The sequence below is a fragment of the Phaenicophaeus curvirostris genome, chromosome 2, assembly GCF_032191515.1.
Source record: "Phaenicophaeus curvirostris isolate KB17595 chromosome 2, BPBGC_Pcur_1.0, whole genome shotgun sequence".
Lineage (NCBI taxonomy): Eukaryota > Metazoa > Chordata > Aves > Cuculiformes > Cuculidae > Phaenicophaeus > Phaenicophaeus curvirostris.
Window position 1 is genome coordinate 90,697,914 of NC_091393.1, and position 15,177 is coordinate 90,713,090.

A 15,177-nucleotide genomic window follows, 5' to 3' on the forward strand; every position below is an offset into this window, starting at 1 on the left:
CATAGAATCACCAGGTTGGAAAAGACCTCTTGGATCATCAAGTCCAACCATTCCTATCAATCACTAAACCATGTCCCTGAGCACCTTGTGTACCCGTCTTTTAAATACCTCCCAGGATGGTGACTCAACCACTTCCCTGGGCAGCCTGTTCCCGTGTCCAGTGATCCTTTCTGTGAAAAATTCTTTTCTGATGTCCAGCCTGAACCTCCCCTGGTGGAGCTTGAGGCCATTCCCTCTTGTCGGGTCCCCCGTCACTTGGGAGAAAAGGCCAGCTCCCTCCTCTCTACAACCTCCTTTCAGGTAGTTGTAGAGAGCAATAAGGTCTCCCCTCAGCCTCCTCTTCTCAAGGCTAAACAACCCCAGCTCTCTCAGCCGTACCTCATAAGACTTGTTCTCCAGCCCTTTCACTAGCTTCATCGCTCTTCTCTGGACTCGCTCCAGAGCCTCAACATCCTTCTTGGAGCGAGGGGCCCAGAACTGAACACAGTATTCGAGGAGCAATCTCACCAGTGCTGAGTACAGAGGGAGAATAACCTCCCTGGACCTGCTGGTCACGCCGTTTCTGATCCAAGCCAAGATACCATTGGCCTTCTTGGCCACCTGGGCACACTGCTGGCTCCTGTTCAGTCGCTGTCAACCAACACCCCCAGGTCCTTCTCCTCCAGGCAGCTTTCCAGCCAGACTTCTCCTAGTCTGTAGCACTGCACAGGATTGTTGTGCCCCAAGTGCAGGACCTGGCATTTGGCCTTGTTAAACCTCATGCCATTGGACTCTGCCCAGCAGTCCAGCCTGTTCAGATCCCTTTGCAGAGCCTCCCTACCATCCAGTAGATCGACACTTCTACCCAGCTTAGTGTCATCCACAAACTTGCTAAGGGTGCACTCGATGCCTTCAGCCTGGTCATTGATAAAGACATTGAACAGGGCTTGGATCCAGCACTGAGCCCTGGGGAACCCCACTTGTCACTGGCCTCCAGCTGGATTTAACTCCCTTTCCCACCACTCTCTGGGCCCGGCCATCCAACCAGTTTTCCACCCAGGAAAGTGTTTGCCTGCCCAGGCCAGAGGCAAGGCCAAGGTGTTCAAGGCCAGGTTGGATGGAGCCTTGGGCACCCTGATCTAGGGGGATGTCCCTGCAGGGGGTTTGGAACTAGATGATCTTTAAGGTCCCTTCCAACCCGAACTATTCTGTGATTCTGTGATTAAATCATAGACTGAGGTCTGAAAAGGCCTGTGCTTCGTTGAGCCCTGAGATATCCCTTGTAAAGCTGCTGCGTTTCCCTACCTCTTTGAAACAAACTCAGTTTTAAAGGGAAAACCCTAGGTAAGGTGGACTTTAGCTTTAAAAAGGTGGAAATGTCAGAAAAGTCTTCCAAAGATGTAAAGTATCAGAAATGTTTCTGCTTTCCTGTATTTGACATGGATGTCCTTTGAAATTCTCATGACACGTATATGGAGTATGTCTGGATTGTTGCTGTCTTCCTTTATTTTAGCACCATAAAATTTAGCCCATTTTTTGTTGTACGGAATGTTTTGGGATTGAAATTTTCAAGGTAGTTTTAAAATAACTGAGGAGAGAGCAAGTTCTGCATAAGTCTCTGTGCTCTAGCACACTAGTTTCTAATCTATCGTTTCTTCTCACTGAGTAATAGCAGGAAAACCACTTACTAACAAATTTTTAAAACCCCCTTTGGGGGAATAGTTTTGACCAGATGGCACCTCAACTGTTTGAAAGGAGAACTGGGATTTAAACATGCTTTTCCCCTTCTGGAGTAGTCCAGAGTGAGGAATCAATGTGTGACAGCAGTGGAGAAAAAAGCAAAGTTTTCAATGCTCCGCTAACTGGAGCAGAGGAGACTGCAGAGGCTTTTCTGTTCTGATTGCTCGGTCAGACTTTTCTAACACTCCTCTTGGTCACAACCTGTCTCTTTCTGTCTTACAGTCTTTCAGATCTAGTGTTTTCCTTTTCTTGTAGCTGTATACTTTTCCTGCAGGATTATTTCTTTTTTATCCTGCTTAGGGAGCAACAGACGAGTGTAGAGGACATGGCAACCAGCCTTATATTTTCATTTTTGGGTGCTTTTCTGGCTGATGGAAATGGCAGAGGAGGTTCAGTTTAATCCATTAATCCTTTTTCTTGAAAGCTCAGTTTTGACAATGAATTGAAGCTGGCCTTTCAAACTTTCATTTTTCGTAGGAATTACGTGTTTTTCAGAAATTTGTAATTAGGCTACTCTGTGGCCTGATTTTCTTCGGGGAAAGAGGAGGTGGGTTTAGGGTTTTTTTTGCACTAGCTTCCTGCTGGGTCCATGCCCTTGTATGACCATACCCCACTTTTGTGCTGTGTGATAGTGGTTGTGGTGTAGAGGCCCTTAAGTCAGAGCCAGCCATGGTCACCTCCGCCACAGGGGATTGCTGGAAATAGCTGCATTTATGCTGCGTGAGTACTACACTAACTCAGCTATCTTTGTGCTCTGTAATGCAGATAAGTACTGTGTCACCTTTCTTTCTCATAGCAGTTTTTGTACCGTGCTGCTGTTGAAACAACCTTTCAGCTACTGAGAAAGTTTTTCTTTTTATCTATGTTAATTCAGATTTATTGAAGTAAACTAGACTCCTAGCTATAAATAAGGTGGAATAAAACACATTGTGGTTGCTGAATGAGTTTTGCAGAAATGTCTGCAAAGGGCATCCAGTTCAGCAATATATTTCAATATACTTATTTACACAAGTAACTTATTTTTGGACATGCCTGACGTCTAGCAGCAACCTCCACGATGCTGAGGTTATTTAAAGATTCATTGAAACAGCAACTAATACTATTATTTAGAAGATGTAAGGGTAAAAAACTTTTAATGCAGGGTAGGATAGATGATGAGTGGCAGTTAGTACTTAAAGATAGTGTTTATGAATTTCAGAATTTTAATACAGAATCAGAGGTTGTTTATCCAATAAGGACCATTTAAAAGAAATTAAATGTTTGTGAAAATGCCTTCTTCTAAAAATTATTTGGTGTCTTTCAAGAAATGGCCTACAGTAGATAAGGGTCCACGATTTCTGATGAATGCCAACATGTCTTTGGCCGTTACATATCCTTTTTTTAAAAAGCCTTTCTTCTTTCCTGGACTGTTATTTATGCTAATATATTCTGGTTTGGGACGTAGATACATGTTTGTATAGTGGTTTAAGAAAGCTGCCATCCTTCAGTCAGCTAAGTGGAGTGTCCCATGGTCTTTGTCACTTAGCAGATGCAGATAAGTAACCTCCAGCCAGAAGATAACACTTCATTACTGAGACAGCTTGACAGTTTCGCCTAGGAGTACTTCTTTCCTTCCACCACCTTTAACTTCCTGGGGTGCAACCTGTGGTGGCTCTGGTTTTACTGAAGTTAGCCCCTTTCCAACTTCCCTCAGATAGCAAAGCAGCTGTTCCCTTGATGAGAAATGAAAGGAAGTATTTCCATTCCACTTGAGTTTTCTGGTCATCTTCTTTCCCAGTGCATTCAAATTCATTGTTTGCTACAACATCTTTGTTCCAAAGATGCTCTTATTTTCATGCAATGTGAGGTTTTGTCCAACAGCTGGAGACATCCAAGCGCATAGGAGAATCTAGAAGTTTCAGATATTGCATGATGACCTTGTTCTTTGTCAGGACAGTTCTATGTGGTGGTATTTTGTTTTCCTGAGGAGACCAGCAACCTATTTGCTTTTAATGGCATTCCTGATGCTGCATACCCAAAGGTGGAGTAGAGCCAAGACAAAGCTCATGCTGTGACCAAATTGACAACAGTTTACATATCTCATTGAAAAGAAGAAACTACTTCCTGCATCTTTTGACTTTAGACCTGGCAGACCTTGCAGATGATGGTTGGAAATGACCCTGCTCTGGTTAGAAGAAAGGTTTTCCGCTGTTGTTTTGCATTGTCTGTGTAGAGAGTTTTTGTAACAGTAGATTTTTTCAGTTAGGTTTCCTGAACCCAGTCTCCTTAAAGAGAGTGTGTTGTTTTGTTTTGTTTTTTTTTCTTTAAAACACAAATGCAAGCTGAGCCATCTGATGGGCAGAGAATGACAATATTGGCAGTATGTTTAGTACAAATGCAGGGTGGGGAGAAGGGTTAGCTTCATGTTATCTAGCGTAGGAATGGCTTGTTTCACAGTTTAAGGATTTTTTAAAAAATGTATCAACTTTAATTTAGCTCAGTCAGAATGTTCTACTTGTAAAAATAACTCTGAATAATCTAAAAGTATGTTTGAAAATGCTTCTAAATGCACTAGCACTTAACCGCTGCTAAATTGTGACAGCCAGTGTAGCATTCCTGGAAAATCAGTTGTTTTCCACTCTGTATTAGTATTCATTCAAATAATGGATGTAATGGTGATTGCTTCTCGAGCTTCTGTGCAGCAGTGTTTATGTCCAGAGATTCAATTCAGTATTCTGGTACTGTATTGATTCATACAAGAGCATGGATGCATTCAAGCAAGAAAGTGGCATGCTGCATTCCATTAGTCTCTCACAATATTGATATCACTTACATTACTTTGCTACTTTATTAAAGCGCCAGCTCATAAATTGTTTCTAATGAGTATCTTATGAGTTTTTGTGGTAATGTTTTGAGACTAGTAGGTGCATTTTTTTGAAAAATAACAGGCTTAACTAAGTTATTGAGCTGCAGAGTTGTTATCCATTAGGTAACTGAGAATTGAGGGTGGAGGTGAAGAATGTCTCCAGCTTTACAATGGGAACTGCATATAAGCTAGGTAAATCCTAGACTTCTGTCCTGAGCCCACACATGCATTCTGTTAGTTCTGAGCCATCTTCAGACTTGCGTAAGCAAGCATCTGTCCTTCAGAAATATACTGTGAAACACAATATTCAGTTGCTGAGTCCTTTTATCTCTTCACAGCAGATAGGCAGAAGAGAGTAAAAATAGTGCTCGGCAACTCAGTTGTGTTTGGAGACAGAGAGTAAGTCTTTCTTAGTGTTATACCTTCGACAAAAATGCTCCTTTCTCTGTGGATGTTTTATTTACTTGCCTCTAAATGGTTTAATTTTAATCTGTACGATGTCTGGACTTAAAGATAAAATAGTTCTTTATTACCTCTCTTTGTCATTGTTCTTAATATACACGCTGAAGACTTGAGCTCTTTACTGGACCACGGACTATTTCATAATATTTGTCTTTGGCCAGAGACTTGTCTACAAACTGTATTTTACTTGAGACAACAGTTGCTAATTTCTGGTTACTGACACTGATGCTGACTTTACTAGAGCACAGAGAACTCTGCAGTGTGAGCAGGACTTAGGTAGAATTGCTACAAAGGCTGCAAAAATACTTGAGTTGATGTTGATGCCATAATATATTAAAGTTGTCTCTGTATACTGAAGCACTATTATTTTTAATTCGCTCATTAGAGAAATGCTTTGCCCCTTTTCTCCTCCACTTATATTTTTCGAAACATCAGACTGAAAAGGAGAGGTACAAATGATTTGGCAGCAGTGATGTTTAAACCAGTAACAGCAACAAAAGCCTTATTCCGAAGTGTCTTACTTCTGTAGTCTGACATTCCCATATCTTTTTGGGCACTGCCCACATGATTGTGGTGTTATTTCAAATTCTTTTCAGTATAATCAGTCAAGATTGTGGTGAAAATGAAATGAGAAATCCGCTAATGAATATGGAAGCATGGCATAAATGGCAGTAAATAGGAGCTCATCTGAGAAGAAAAACCAACAAAAGCGGTCTTAAATTTCAGAGTATGAGCTTTTAAGGGTAGCCTGATATACAAATCTCTTCTACGTTGGCATCCCAGTGAAACATAGTGTAAATACGAGGTCCAACATGAAAAAAAACAAAACCAAGATGGTCACTGTAACTTTTTGTTTAACAAATTAAGAAAATCAGCTGTGATCACCTTCAAAATAGTCCCTTTCTGAGTTGACTGTATGCGATGTGAGCTGGCTACATTCAAAGTAGTTCTGCAGATCATTTCTTGAAAGGCTCTACGGGGTCTTTGTTGGTTTTGCTTTCACATCCTCTGCTGACAAAAAAATAGGTTCCTTTCAGCACCGACTTGATCTCAGGTCTGGTGAGTAGGGTGAGTGCTCAAGCTAATAATGTTGTTATTAGCTAAAAATTGCATTACAAAGTGTTGTGGGCTGGTGCACAGTGACAATTTCCTACTGAAGGTGAGAAAATGTCTCAACAAGTATCTACTTGTACTGAGTTGAAACAATTGAGTTGAGCCAAGTCTAACTGTGGCAGTCCAGAATATGTTCTAAAACATTTTTATCTCTCCCCTCCCACTCTTGGCTTCTAAGCTATAGGATTAGTCTCAGAGTTTTTTATGTCGGACCTTGTTTAAGTTGTTCTATATATAAAAAGGCACTTAGAATCTACTGAGGAGATTTCATGTTTACTGTAAGACTTGGAATTCTATTTTGAAAAAAAATTGTGAGGTATGGTGGATTATTTGGAGTTAACTCCAGCTGGAGGCCAGTTACAAATGGTGTCCCCAGGGCTTAGTGCTGGATCCAAGCCCTGTTCAGTGTCTTTGTCAATGACCTGGATGAAGGCATTGAGTGCACCCTTAGCAAGTTTGTGGATGACACTAAGCTGGGTGGAAGTGTCGATCTACTGGATGGTAGGGAGGCTCTGCAAAGGGATCTGAACAGGCTGGACTGCTGGGCAGAGTCCAATGGCATGAGGTTTAACAAGGCCAAATGCCAGGTCCTGCACTTGGGGCACAACAACCCTGTGCAGTGCTACAGACTAGGAGAAGTCTGGCTGGAAAGCTGCCTGGAGGAGAAGGACCTGGGGGTGTTGGTTGACAGCGACTGAACAGGAGCCAGCAGTGTGCCCAGGTAGCCAAGAAGGCCAATGACATCTTGGCTTGTATCAGAAACAGCGTGACCAGCAGGTCCAGGGAGGTTATTCTCCCATTGTATTCAGCACTGGTGAGACCGCTCCTTGAATCCTGTGTTCAGTTCTGGGCCCCTCGCTCCAAGAAGGATGATGATGCTCTGGAGCGAGTCCAGAGAAGAGCGATGAAGCTGGTGAAGGGGCTGGAGAACAGGCCTTATGAGGAACGGCTGAGAGAGCTGGGGTTGTTTATCCTGGAGAAGAGGAGGCTGAGGGGAGACGTCATTGCTCTCTACAACTACCTGAAAGGAGGTTGTGGAGAGGAGGGAGCTGGCCTCTTCTTCCAAGTGACAGGGGAAAGGACAAGAGGGAATGGCCTCAAGCTCCACCAGGGGAGGTTCAGGCTTGACATCAGGAAAAAATTTTTCACGGAGAGGGTCATTGGGCACTGGCACAGGCTGCCCAGGGAGGTGGTTGATTCACCTTCCCTGGAGGTGTTTAAAAGATGGGTGGATGAGGTGCTGAGGGGCATGGTTTAGTGATAGATGGGAATGGTTGGACTCGATGATGCAGTGGGTCTTCTCCAACCTAGTGATTCCTTGTTTCTGTGATTTGGGTGTTTCTGTATCTCAGTGAGTTCTGCCCTGAATACCTGATTTTCTAAGTAGTCCTAGTATTCGTTGTAGAAGTGCCAAAACACTGGTAATTCTTCCACTGGGGATATTAAAATAGAGCAGCAATATTTGAGTACGCTTACTTACATGGTCAATTTTCAGTGCAAAAACTGCCTTAGAAATTTCAGACAAAGATGCTCGTGTCCTTTGAAAAGCACAGAGGTCTCATTTTCTGCGGTACAGAAATGCTACTGGTACTTAATGATGATGTTACATAGATTTTGCCTGTTGAAGAACTGTTTCTTCAGAACTGTGGGCGAGCCTTCTCAGTCTATTATTTCTTCGTGTTTCAGCACATGAACTTCGTTGCTTCTTGGTTTGTATTTTTTATGAGGATAGTAATACAGTGTGGTGGTATACTAGTTAAAAAAGACCAGGCAACTTGGTACCATTTATTGTATGCTATAGTACTGCATTTGATAGAAGCAAGTAATGCCTGTGCCTTCTGTGTGCCTCTGGCAGGTAACCTGGGATATTCTGGTTTTGTATCCATAATACCTATGTCATCTATGAATCGAAGAGAGAATGAACTCTGCAATTAGATTTATACGAAACTCTTGTTCTATGTGTTTTAGAGTGGGCTGGGGCAGACGTGAAGTGTTTTGTTCTTCACATAGAGAGTGTATTTCCTAGGTTTAATTTATGTTTGATTCTTTGGTAGGATTTTTCCAGTTAAAGATGTACCTGCAGAGCCAGAAGCTCTTACAAACTGGCTATATCAACGATTCATTGAAAAGGAGGATCTCTTGACACATTTCTACGAAACAGGTAGGATGATATCTAGGAAAGAATTTTGCTTTGTTATGCCTTTTCTTACAAGGATCTCAGAATGGCTTAAGAACATGTATGCATTCTTTACGTGAATAAAATGCATGTAATGGCCAAGTAAGAACCATTAGTAAAACAAGTATAAGAAATTGCCTAGGAAAGGTAAATTACTCAGGTATCTTTAGGGTAGCATTTGGAAGCTGGCACATTTCCAGTGGGTCTAAGGAAGTCCCCCTTTTTCAGCCATGAAACTTGATACTGCCATAGGATTCCGCTTAGTTGGAATAATTTTATCAAGATTCAAAGAGGCAGTGAACGTTTACGCACACAGTAAAAGTATTCAGAGCTTATGTTAATTTTGGATGGGATATAAAACATTCAGTGTTTAAATCGAGCGAGTTCTTGACTAAAAGGGATTAAATAAGACTCTTAAGTGAGGCAGGTTGTTTTATCTGCTTAGTGCAGCTATTTAGCATGTTCCTCTGGCACTCGTACAATTAGCGAAAACTGATGAAAGTAGTCTTCAGGTCTAATACCAAACTATTGCCCTATTCAGTTTACTGTTATGCTAAATGGAAAGATGCAACAATTAAAGGGATCTGAAGGAATTGCATATAATTTCTCTGGAATCTGCAGCCCTGTGTTGTCAATGCTGCCCTCCTTGCTGCAAAGTACTGAGGACTGATGACTTCTATCATAACCTGTAACGCTTTCAGTGTTAATGGATCAGATGAATCTAAATAAATTTAGAGCCTTCATAACAGTAATGCTGTGGTACTGGCAACTGTAATTTAAAATATCAGATAAATACTATGAAACTATAGCTGGAGAGGTATTTCCTTAAGGCTCTTTTTTCCATCCATTTATTGATACTCAAGTATGTCATCTGCCTGTGTGTATTCGGAATATAAACAGAAGTAATCATAGTAAAAAAAAAAAAAAAAGAAGATTCTGAGAGGAAAAGGTAGAGTTTTATTTAGACATACAGGTAAGAAAGTTTAATAAATATAGACTGAGTAGGAAGACTGCAGAAGCAATAATGCAGATCGTCTCTGAAGGAAAAGAATCTCTTCATTAGCAAGTAGCACTGTTGTTGAGGGGGAAGAATATTCAGTCTCTTGAATAGACTAAGTTTAAAATTGCAGAGTGACTTTGTTAAACAAAGCTACTTCTGTTAGATCATTTCTTGCAAAGGCAACTTTAATTCATTTTTGCGTGCTTAATTTGTCAACTTGAGTGCTTAAAATATTAATAGAATCATGTAACAACCCAGAGTTGTATTTTTTGTTTATGAAATACTGCTGTCACTCAGCCATCCTTCATGCCAAAAGTCAGACCTTGCTATATAAGTCCAAATACATATGTATTTATTATACAAATAACTTTGTGAATCTGTTTAAAACTAGAATTGTGGTCAATAGGATGGAAGGATTTCTTGTTGTTGAGATGCTGTTTCACAAATGGCATTAAAATAAGTCATACCCACGAAATCTAACTAGGCCAGAATTTCGGAGAGCATAATGAATATAATTGGGTTTATTCATTGAAATGCACTTCTAAAATAGGATAATTGGTTATAATTTGCAAGTGTAATCAGTGTGAATTAATAAGACATGTTTTAAATGCAAATGCTATGACATAGGACCTTATTAGGCATAAATTAGCATAATTTAAGATACTACCATTTATACAAGTTGGGAACTTGCTTGCATTGGCTTTATGCAAAAGTGCCATTAAAGTTTTTGGAAACCTTCTGGAAAAGTCCTGAGGCCTAATGTGAGGGGAATCCTTGAAGCTACCTGAGAGCTAACTTTGTATTGTCCTGTTGCATTGTCTTAAGTTGGTGTGGTTTTAAGACTTGGGGCTGTTTCAGCATTCTTTCTTTTATTACTGTTTTTCTTTTTCTCATTCTGCTTAGGATCTTGTCTCGATTCATAAAGCTAGGGTAATATTTAATGCTACTTATAACTTTAAAAGTTTGTATTGACGATGTCATTGGTAGGAATATATTTTTTTGGCATATTTTTATTTAAGAAGAGGAAAAATGAGGCCTAAAACATCTTTTTCCTTTTTGATGTATTTTCTTAAGTGTTGAGGACTTAAATGGATCTGGGGAAAATCTGTCATATCTCCTAAAATAAACAAAAAAAGTACCTACTTAAAATTTGAGTATGAAGTTATCCCATCCTTTCTTACAGATGCATTTACACATTTCATTTATAAAATTAAAACCATTTACAGTTAATATCTGTAGGTATAAGCAACACCAAGACTCCTGTGTTAACAGCTAGTGGAAAGCTTGTTATTGACAAGTTCATGATTTCTCTGAAGTCATCACCAAGATAACCTTGAACACTGCAGTAATGCAAGTGAGATTACTTTTAGCAGGACAAAAGCACTCGCAGACTAATTAAATAGAACAACTATAAACGAGGAGCTTCACAGCTGAAAATAAATAGTCATATACTGAAGTTGTCATGCTCCTCGCTTGCTTTGATCATAAGCCAACTGGTGTGATGTAACTAAAAAAGGAAGCAACATCATCATACAGGGCAGCAGGAGAGGGTTTTCACTAGTGCTATGGAAATACTCTTCATTGTACCAAATCAGTCTTCCCTGTTGAAGAAATATGAATTGAACCAGAAAGAGGAATGGATAATAGGTGTTAAGATGATAAAGGGGAAGGGGGAGTTGTATCTGTGAAGGGCAACTAAAGCTGCTTGGCTTGTCTCAGCTAGGAATGTGATGGATTGTTTTCTCTGTAAGGTACAAGTTGGCTTGGGAGAGAAGGAGGGGGAAGAGACAGTTGCAATCTGCACCAAGGAGAAAGGGAAGTTTCTTAAACCAAAAGTCATTGTTGGTGCAGGAAAACAAATGGGCCATGGAAGAGCAAATGTCGTGTAGAGTGGGTAAATAGAAGCTTAGCAGGGAGAGTTACAGGTGAATAAATGGTGCGGCATATCTGCCCATGTGAAAATATGTATCAGAGAGAGGAGGCTGGGACTCGTCAGGCTCGGGGTTTTGTGGTTTATTTGGTTGTGGCTTTCTTGGTTTTTTTAAAATTTAAGAGCATTCATATGTTTCTGTTTAAAGCATAATTTTATATCCAAATGAAAATCGTTCTTATTAATGAGGAAAGGGATTTTTTTTTTCTTTTCTTGAAAATGACTGATAATACCAGAGAATCTTTTGGAAGTTTAACAACATAATATAGAAATAACCAGCTAATTGTTTGTGGGTGCTGTTGCTGGGAGAGACAGTGGTGGTAAAGAATTGTGCATTAATGCTATCATCACTGCTGCAGAAGCATTAAATGTGTTTTCTTTTCTCTTCTAGGAGCTTTTCCTCCACTGCAGGGTCAAGCAAAAGCTGTTTCTCGGGAGATGACGCTCAGTAACCTGTGGCTAGTCGGCATACAATCACTTGCATTTTTGTCAGGCGGTATGTGGTACTGCGTCTTACAGTATTTTTATCATTGCCTATTTTAAAAGTGGAACGTGACCTAAGGACACAATGGGAAACCAGGCTCTTGCAAATGAGTATCATGTTATATGTGCAAATGTGAATATTCAGGAGTAAAGGAAAATACTGGACGGACTCTTACCTCTCTTTGTGGAAATTTTAAACTCCACTAAAAGTGAAGATCAGTAACATAGTGACCTGATGATGTATTATTTTAAAAGATTTGTCTGTATTTTTAAAAAAATGTATACTCTCACCCACACTTAAGCAAATTCAACATTTGGACAAAAGGTGCAATCGTACAACCATCGTAGAAGAATGTCTGTGACAAGAAAGCTCTGTCACCACAAGTATTTCTTGGCATTGTAGTTAGAGCTCAGAAAATTCAGCAACTTGTCTTCAGTAGTCTGTTCAGCATTGGTGTGGTAGAGATTCCTCATTTGCACAAACTTGTACTTTATTGCAACTCATTGTGCTGGAGTCAAAGATACTCGACAGAGCTGGTGGCAGTATCTTTGCAGCTACGCAGTCAGCAGTTGTTGTATTAGACACATTGATCTAAAACCAAGACCCAAGTGAGGTCCAGCGTCGGGTGTGTTTTGTGGGGAATCAGTCTTCAAAAAAGCGTTGCAGCATCATAGTGTGATTAAAAGCTGTCCACGTTAGATGAATCAGCCCATCCCTGCTGTGGTCTTACCATCAGCTGTCTGAATTCTGTGTGCTACCGGTATCTCGTATTATGAGGAAACTTGGAAATACAAAGTCACTTAGTTTGTTTTCCCTCCTTGTTCAGAATGCATCTCAGCCATCGTTATCGGTTTTCAAAAAGCACTTTTAAACGTGAAAACACAGTGAAGGAAAGACATAACACTTAGGGAGTAGGGGAAAGCTTTATTTGTCACGCACTGGAAGCCAGAGCAATTCTACCTATTCCTGAAGGTCTGCTGGTGCTGTTGGTGATTTTTAGCCACCTTTGTATTTTGTATACTGCAATCCAACCAAGGTGACCTTGGAGTGGTTTATAGAGGCCTTTTTCTCTCCGCTAGTTGCAATAGCACTAAATATACTTGTGGGAGAGTTTAAATAATTCAATGCCAACCATCTTAATGTTTTGTTAAGGAGTAATAGAAGAAAAACTAGTTTCTTAAAAAAAAAATAGGTGTAATTGCTATCATAAATCTATAGGAAGATACTACTGAAAAAGAAAAGTGTGGTAAACACTCTGCATAACTGCATGGAGGGCAGTATTAATTAGCTCACCACTGCTAAAATCTTGCTGGAAGAAGGATGAGTTGAATTTAAAGGCAAACTGGGAGTAGAAGACTCAGATGTGATAGAAGGCTCAGATGTGCAAGATAAGATACTTTTGAAAGGACATCTATGATGTATGGTCTTACTTCTGGCAGGTCTAGTTGGCATCGTGTTTATGTGATTATACACAGATTTGAGAGAGCCGTTCCTAAAATAAAACTAATCTCTCTAAATACAGGCAGGATAGCCAGAACTTCAGTTGTTGGCATACTGCCTTTCACAGAATAATTTTACTGAGAACAAAGTAAGCCCTCAGTAGTTTTGGCTCTGAGTCAGCAATATTGATCCCCTCTTCTTTCCCGCTCTCCTGCTACATGAATCGCAGTGGGTGGTGTGCAGAATACAAAACATAGCCAGTGTTTGCTTTGCAGGGGGAGCTGAGAGCATACCAAAATATGAGGCAATGCTGATTTCCCTGACTTAATGGAAAAATACTTAGTCAAATATGCCACCCCTAGCTCAGAGGGGATGGCTGCAACATGATGAACCACCATAAGCTCCCTTGAACTGAATCCCCTCTGGGTCGTAAAGGAACCACTGCAGCTGAGAGGCAGTGAATGTTGGTTGCCTACAGATTAGCATTGCCTACAGTTTTAGGTAAGATGATGTTTCTAAATCCCATCTTTTTACTCCCAGTCATACACCTGAATTCTGACACAAGCTAAAATCCATTTAAGAAGAGTTATGCTCTGAAAGGGCAGCAGTGTTGGTAGTAGTTTTTTTTTTCCCACCTATTGCTCTCGCTAAATTACAACTGATGGAATGAATGTATTTAATCTGCCATTTTACAGGAGGGTGTTGCGGCAGCCTAGCGCTGTTACTGTGTGAGCGCTTTTGTCTGCTGCACGTGGGCATAAACGGACTCTCAAAACTGCAAAATGCAGATGGCAAGCTACTCATTTCTGTCCTCGACCAGGTGGTTTGATCAGGACCATGGAGATGCCCATAGTACAGCTGGTTTTATTTTGAGCTAGGACAGAGTGAAATGATATAAAAAAGGGAAGTTTATATAAGCAGATTGCACAGTAGTAACTCGCATCAGGAGGTTGTTCTTTATAGACTCTGTGAACATTATGTCACAGCATACTGTTGTTTTTCAAATGCAGTTTATTTTTTTCCAGTGGATTGCAGTCAATAGTGAGTGTTCACATGCTGCCTAAAGAAATTAGTTATGCACAATAATGTTTCAGATAATAATTTGATTTATCTGGTCCTGTTCCTTTTCAGTTTGTTCCTCTGTAGTTATTATTATTATTATTCCAAGACATTGTTTTCAGGCACTGATTGTTGTTTCTGTAGGGTGAGTAAATAGTACTAGTTCTTAGGTTTCTTTCCTGCCTGCACTGGAAAATGTGAAGAGAGCCTGATGTTGTGTCTCCTTAAGGCTGAGTTGCTGTGGATAACGGTGGAATGAAACCACTGTTCAGAAACTCCGAAGTACCCTCCCAGCATGATCTTGGATGCTGCTTCATCAAAGAGAATAAATTGGCTAAAAGAAGCTTCTCTGTTAAGGGGCTGTTTGGAGCTTAGCAGGCTAGTTTGTAAAACGTAAACTCCTGTTGGTTGCAGTTCGGTTCTACCTTCTGGCAGTGGCCAGTGTTACAGCTGCACTGGGCATTTTGTTGCATCATCTGTGGATTTCCTCTTCTGAAGAGCTCAGAATGCGTTTGGCAGAAAATTATGTTAATGCATCATGCAGTTGATCACAAAATGGTTAATATAACTTTGAATTTATATTGGGAGAAATAGAATGGAAGAATGTATAAAGTGATATGGAATGAAAAAATCACAGAAAGCTGTTGCACACAGAAGTGAGAGCATAGCAATTTCAGTGTACTGCAAATAAAGATGGTTCTCCGCCAGGGTTGCACACACAAAACATCTGTATGTTTCTATGTTTAATTGTTCATAAACAAGTTGTTACAGTTGAAACGATGCAAGTCGTAATGGTTTAGCATCATTGCTCTTCAAATCCTGTTAACATGAAGAGTATCTGCCCATCCGCAATGTGTGTTTTTTTCTTCAGTGCCCTTTGGTGAGAGCGCCTTCCTGACAAGTTCTCGAGTATTTTATGTACAATTCTATCAAACTTTTCAACAGTGAT

At 40.3% G+C, this 15,177-nt stretch overlaps 1 protein-coding gene across 2 annotated transcripts in view; it reads left to right on the forward strand.

Moving 5' to 3' along the window:
- Positions 1 to 14,587, forward strand: part of LPGAT1 (lysophosphatidylglycerol acyltransferase 1) — a 64,775-nt gene extending 50,188 nt beyond the window's left edge. For both annotated transcript variants that reach the window (XM_069852834.1, XM_069852835.1), the window contains 2 exons: positions 8,194 to 8,300; positions 11,637 to 14,587. In XM_069852834.1, coding sequence (XP_069708935.1) covers positions 8,194 to 8,300; positions 11,637 to 11,788 — 259 coding nt within the window. In that variant the 3' untranslated portion in view covers positions 11,789 to 14,587. The remainder of the gene's footprint in view (positions 1 to 8,193; positions 8,301 to 11,636) is intronic.
- The last annotated feature ends 590 nt before the right edge of the window (positions 14,588 to 15,177 follow it).